Genomic DNA, 6,257 nt, shown 5'->3' on the forward strand with positions numbered 1-6,257 from the left:
TAATATATTCCATCCAGTTGCTCATTGGTGGCTTCCATCATTTTTTTCCCGTGATATGTACACTCCAGCTATCATGTCTTCAAGCATGTCCTTTGTTACTAGCTGTTGTGGATCTGTTTGCCTCCTATGACGTACATTTTACATTGGTAAAATCAAATAGACATTTCCCATATCTTCAGCATACTCAACGATGTCTGCTATGTTTTGCTTGGAAACATTGGGAATCCTTTCATCTTTGGTTCCCTCGTCTCACCACTGTTCTCTGTAGATTTCATACTCATCTGCTGCAAGCTCATAGAATTGTGGTGGAAGTGGTCTAGAATGTGTAATAGCCTTGAGTGTCATTTCTCTGAGATGTCCTGACGTGGTATTGAATGAAGCTGAGGTTGGGTCCTCGATCGACGCTAAAATATCTTCATTCTCCTCTTGTTCATAGCCACAATGGAAAATTCCACGAATCATGGGTCATCACCTAATCCAATGTAGGACGTGTGACCTCTTGGGACTTGGACATGGTCATAGAAAATTTTCCTATCAACAAGTATGAGACACAACTTGTTCTCATGTATATTGTAGACATATCCTACATTAGCTATGAAGGCACTTCCAAGTAATAGAGTTGTATTCCATCCATTCAGAATATCCAAGGCACTTCCAAGCGACAGTTTGGTATGTTATCTGAATTAGTCCTTATTGAGATAGGATAGTTAGAAACAAGCGACAACTGATCTAGGAAGCCTAGTGAGCATATTTCAACCCGTTCGTAAAGCTTGTTAGAAGCGCGTCGATCGATAATCCAATAGACAAATCGATCGACGTCGTAAAAGGTATATCGATCGATATATCTATGGAATCATCGATCGACGCTTTCTCAAGATCAACAGACGAAAGTTGAGGTCTTAGATCAAAACATTAGATAATCTAAACATGCGAAAGTTGATCGATTATACTTAAGTTGAGCTCTTTAATATCTTGAATGCAACAATTAGCATCTATATCATTTATAATCCTCAATATCTGAATAGATATCCTAAGTTTAGCTATTTCTCATATAAGTTACAAACGTCAATCCAATCAACCGAACAACTACCTTGTTCAACCCTACAAATTACATTTAAATTTGTTAGACTTAGCTTAATCTTTCTGATTAGATCTTTTGTGTGCCCTAACTCTTTGTGGATTCGATCGCTAAGTACTACAATTAAACATTTTATTTTAGAGAGTAAAATCATTGTTTAGGGTAATTTGAGTGGTATCAACTACTCAGATATGTCAAGCAGAACATCACAATAAACTGAATATAATGCATAAATAGAGAAGGTTAAGAAATTATTGGAGTTCCACTACAAAGCAAAGGAGTATTGGATTTTCTCTCCAAATCTACTGAAAACCCTACAACAGTATGCTGAAAAATAAGTATGTATGAAAGAGTGTGTTGCCCAATACAATGGCAGAGCACGTACATATTAGGTATATCGGCTAGGGGTAGTCTTATAATTGTGTGGATTTCTCGGCGTAAGTCGGTCAGCTATCAACAAGTCGGCCTGTCTCGTGCTTCGCCGTCGATCGACGACAAAAGGTGTTTGTCGATCGACAATCGACTCTAAATGTCGACTTTGACTGGTTCCTTGAACAGCTACGAGTTTCTTCTATCTTTAGCTCCAAATTACTCTATAATCGTCACATTGCTCTAAAACATATTTTAACCTGTAAAGACACTAAAAAACTCCAAAATATAATAAATATATTTAAAACAACTATATACCATAGCTGAAAACTGGCTAAATCCATGGTACATCAGAAGAGAAAAGAGGTGACTTCATTGGAGCCACAATTATACACCTTCTCATGTGTTTGTTGGTACATCTAGAAACTGGCTAAGTCATTTTCACGACTGACACTAAACAATTAGCTTCCCTTGAAGCAGAAAATTAGAGAAAGCTAAATATAAGGAGGAGGAAGTTGACAAGGATTATGATGATCCTCATGCTATAATTCTTGAGACAGTACCTCCTTGGATATATTGAATTCCAACTTGCCAAATCGATGCTTCATGGATCGGCAATGAAAATGTTAGTGACCTATGATGGATTTTTAAAGATTGCATGTGTATTAAATTATTTGAACTACATACATGTAACATAAGCTTTTCAGCTTTACGTGTTGAGATGAAAGTATTACTTTGGACATCCATATGTATAAAAGATATGAAGATCTTAATGATCCACTTTAAAACAGACTGATCAGATCTATTGGATATGACTACAAGTCCGATGGACTATCAAGCTTTTGCTTCGGAGATTGATATTTTTCCGATTCTACCTGATAACCAACTTGCGAAAGAGATTAAGAAAAGAAGCTTTTTTTCTATAGATTTTTTTTTTTACAACAAATGAATACTAGAAACTACGATGTATGCGCACCGGGCTCAGAGAACCAAGCCGGAGGCATAGAGTCGACATAGAACATAGCTGAAGGGGAACGTCTAGCACCTCGTGCCAGCTTGTCCGCCACTTGATTTTGCGCCCTCGGAATATGTCGAATTGTGAAGTTAGGGAAGAAATTCTTACTGCGTTGAAATTCCTCCAAGTGTGTAGTAAAAGCTGGCCATTCTCCAGGTGATGACACCATCTTCACCAATTGAGAACAGTCTGTTGCGAAGACTACGTCTGAGTAGTTGAGGGCCTTCATGCACTCCATAACTCATATCAAAACTTCACATTCAGCATGTAAAGCAGATAAGCTTCGGCGGAGACTCATAGCGCCCATCATCTTCTCGGTTCCTCCATTGTTTCTGCAGAACCAGCCTTGGCCGGTGAATTGGTCTTCTAGACTCCATGCACCATCAATTAAACAAACTCTAGAGGTCTCTGCGGATAGCCAGTCAGACGACGGGTTATCCCTTGGCTCTAAGATCAAACATGGTCAGATAGAAAATTTCTAGAAATTTTCCTAAAAAAACTGTCTCGCCTAAGAATAACTTAGTCTAAACCAAAATGGGTAGATACAAACAAAAAAAAAGAAAACCAAAGGGATGATGAATAAACTGATAAATTATAAATTATTGATATTAAAATTAAGAGATATGCTTCGACTAAAAAGTGGATATTCCATAAACAAAACTGCGAATATTCGACACTCAACTAAAACAAATATACAATATATGAGGGAGGAGCAGGCCTTTCGGATGTTTTTGTGTGTTTTGTTAGCCTCCTTGTACCATGAAATTCGGCAAGAGTCTTAGCAACCAGATAGAGGAAACCTTGCCTGAATGGCAAGACAAATTTCTCTCCTACAAGGAGCTCAAGAAGAAGCTGAAGCTCTTGGAGCCCATAGGTGGCGGCGACAATCGCCCAAACAAGCGTTCGAGATCCGACCCAAATTCCAGCGACACAGATCCAACGAAGGAGGAACTTGATTTCATTCGCCTTCTCGAGGAAGAGCTCGAGAAATTCAATTCTTTCTTCGTCGAGAAAGAGGAAGAATACATCATTAGATTGAAGGTAAACAATACAAAGGCTCTGTTATTTCGTATGATCTGTTTCCTTCAACCTGAAATCTCAAAACTCATTATATTTTATGTCATTCGAATTGGTACCGCATCACCTTTATTACTTGTGATCTGGTCTAAATATACAATCCTGGAATATGAACGGAACATGCTCTTTTCGGTGTAGACCTCGGTCCTCCCACAAGAACATGTTCATCACTCGATCCAGTGGTGTGGCTTTCCGAATCATGAACATGCTCTTGTAGGTCTAGGCGAGTGTTCGAATCCCTACCTGGTTTTCTTTAGGCCTATTATTTTGGGCATTGTTAGAGAGATTTCCGCACCTAGTATTTTTGTCAATTTCCCTGACTAAGCATCCTTTTAAGTTTCCAAAGGCGGAGTATATTTTTTCCATTTGAAACAGCATATTCAACTCTATATTGCTGCAGGAATTGAAGGACCAAGTGGCAAAGGCGAGCAATTCAAATGGAGATATGATTACTATAAAGAGAGAGATTGTAGACTTTCATGGAGAAATGGTCCTGCTGATGAATTATAGTGCTCTCAATTATACAGGTTATATTTATCTCTATTTTCTTTGGCTGATCACTTACCTCAACTGTTTTACCTGTTAACAATTTTCCCAAGTCAATTGATGTCGAGTTTTAGCCCTTCCTTGTAAGGGAGAATCAATACATTTTTTTTTTTTTTGCAAGAAATCAATAGGAATTTGCACTAGTCTTCACATTACGTGTATGGAAGGAGTCAGATATTCTTCGCAATTGATGTACTGTTTGTTAACTAAAATGGTGCCCACATGAAGGAATATGCTCTAATTTGTTTAATTGTCCACTCGTCACAGATGCTTTCCTCTTTATAATAAACTCGAGATTGTTGCCTTTATTCGTATTCTCTTAAATGTGTAGAATTGGGTTCTTTTCGTTTTTACAGGGTTAGCTAAGATTCTCAAAAAGTACGACAAAAGAACCGGTGCTCTTATCCGACTACCATTCATCCAAAAGGTTCTGCAAGAACCTTTCTTCACCACTGACCTGCTCAACACATTTGTGAAAGAGTGTGAGGCTATGCTTGACCGCCTCTTCCCGTCTAACAAAAAACGGAATCTTGAGGAAGACAAATCAGAGCCAACAACGTCTGGAACTGTCAAGTCAGAAACTAACAGTTCTGATCTTCTCAGACTTCCAAAAGATTTGTCTGAGATTGAGTACATGGAGAGCTTGTATATGAAGAGCACTGTCTCCGCTCTAAGGGTTTTAAAGGAAATCCGCAGCGGTAGCTCAACAGTTAGCGTCTTCTCGTTGCCACCATTACAGGCTAGTGGATTAGATGATGATTCATGGAAGACGAAAATTGGTGCCCTGGAGCAAGTAGCGGAATGAATTGTGACTTATTATCATATTGCAATCTCTCTTTTCTTTAATAGTTATGTACAAGTAATCGAATTCACTTAATCTTGTGTAAAAGATGAAACAAAACTTAGAGCTGTGACCAGCATTACACATTTTGCATTTGCTGCGTTTTTCTTTTGCTGCATATCTTGAATGGAACTATCTATGTAACAGCAACGTCTTTTTATAAGAAAAGTGGTGGAAGCTTAAATCTTGGTTTTAAATAGCCTGTGGCGAGTCTTGCCGTCAATGAGATTGACTCAAGGTAAATATAAAAGGAAATACAAAATTCATTGAGAAAAGAACATTTAAAACAAAAACAAAAGAAATGAAAACACAAAATCAAAACAGAACACAGAAGCAAAACATCAATTTAAAGCAGAACACCAGAAAGATTTCTATGAAACAAAATACTTTAAAACTCTTTTGAGAATCACCGTCTTTCAATTTTAATTTTCTGCTCACGACCAAAACCATCGGCTATTTTTAATTGTAGAATTAGTTAGGGTTTCTAGTGGGATTAGAGGTTTTTGATAGAGTATACAGTATTAGACGACAGAGATTCTATACTGAACCGATGTCGGTTTAAAAACCAAAACCATCGGCTATTATTCATTGTAGAATTATTTAAGGTTTCTAGTGGGATTAGAGGTTTTTGAGTATATTAGACGACAAAGATTCTATACTATACCGGTTGGTTTAGAAACCTAAATTTGGACAAACCAACATGGTTTGTTTTTCCTCAACAAAGTGACGATGTGGATGACACAAGGCTAGTAAAGCGCCAAAAATCGGTCGACTTGTGTGCCTCGCATGGAATTGTGGTGCAGATGCGATGACCAGGTTACAACATGTCGTGTATGAAGATTCCCGTTTTACTGTATCATTATGAGTCGTCCTATAGATCCATTCTTGAAAATCTTTTATAAGTTTTTTTCTCGAATATTCTATATAAATCGTTTTCTCTCGAAATTGAAATTTATACCTACTAGTATAGAAGCATTAGTTAACCATCGGTCAAACTACCGAACGGAAACTTAAATGCATAATATTTAAAAAATAATGAAATATATTAATTAACTCATCAAACATAAATGCAAAATATTTAGAAAATAATGACATATATTACTTAACTCATCAAACATTTTGACAGAGTTATAGTGTCACTGTGCGAATCTAGCCTATTCTTTTCGAAAAGAAACACGATTTTTTGATTGGCGCCACAAAACTCTTTTTAAAAAAGAAATCTACAGTTTTGGGTCAAAAAATACACACTGATTTTCTTTCTCATCAATCGCAAGTCTATATATCTATTTATATAAAAGAAGCTTTCCATCCCTCCCGCAGTGTCCACGTCG

At 37.3% G+C, this 6,257-nt stretch overlaps 1 protein-coding gene across 1 annotated transcript; it reads left to right on the forward strand.

Annotated features, from left to right (window-relative positions):
- The first annotated feature begins 3,141 nt into the window (after positions 1 to 3,141).
- On the forward strand, positions 3,142 to 5,035 carry LOC108831208 (SPX domain-containing protein 2-like). The gene is made up of 3 exons (XM_056995744.1): positions 3,142 to 3,503; positions 3,940 to 4,066; positions 4,442 to 5,035. Exons 1-3 carry the CDS (start codon positions 3,222 to 3,224, stop codon positions 4,888 to 4,890), a joined length of 858 nt encoding a protein of 285 aa, XP_056851724.1. The 5' UTR covers positions 3,142 to 3,221; the 3' UTR covers positions 4,891 to 5,035.
- Positions 5,036 to 6,257: the final 1,222 nt, after the last annotated feature.

The sequence above is a fragment of the Raphanus sativus genome, unplaced genomic scaffold, assembly GCF_000801105.2.
Source record: "Raphanus sativus cultivar WK10039 unplaced genomic scaffold, ASM80110v3 Scaffold0034, whole genome shotgun sequence".
NCBI classification, from domain to species: domain Eukaryota; kingdom Viridiplantae; phylum Streptophyta; class Magnoliopsida; order Brassicales; family Brassicaceae; genus Raphanus; species Raphanus sativus.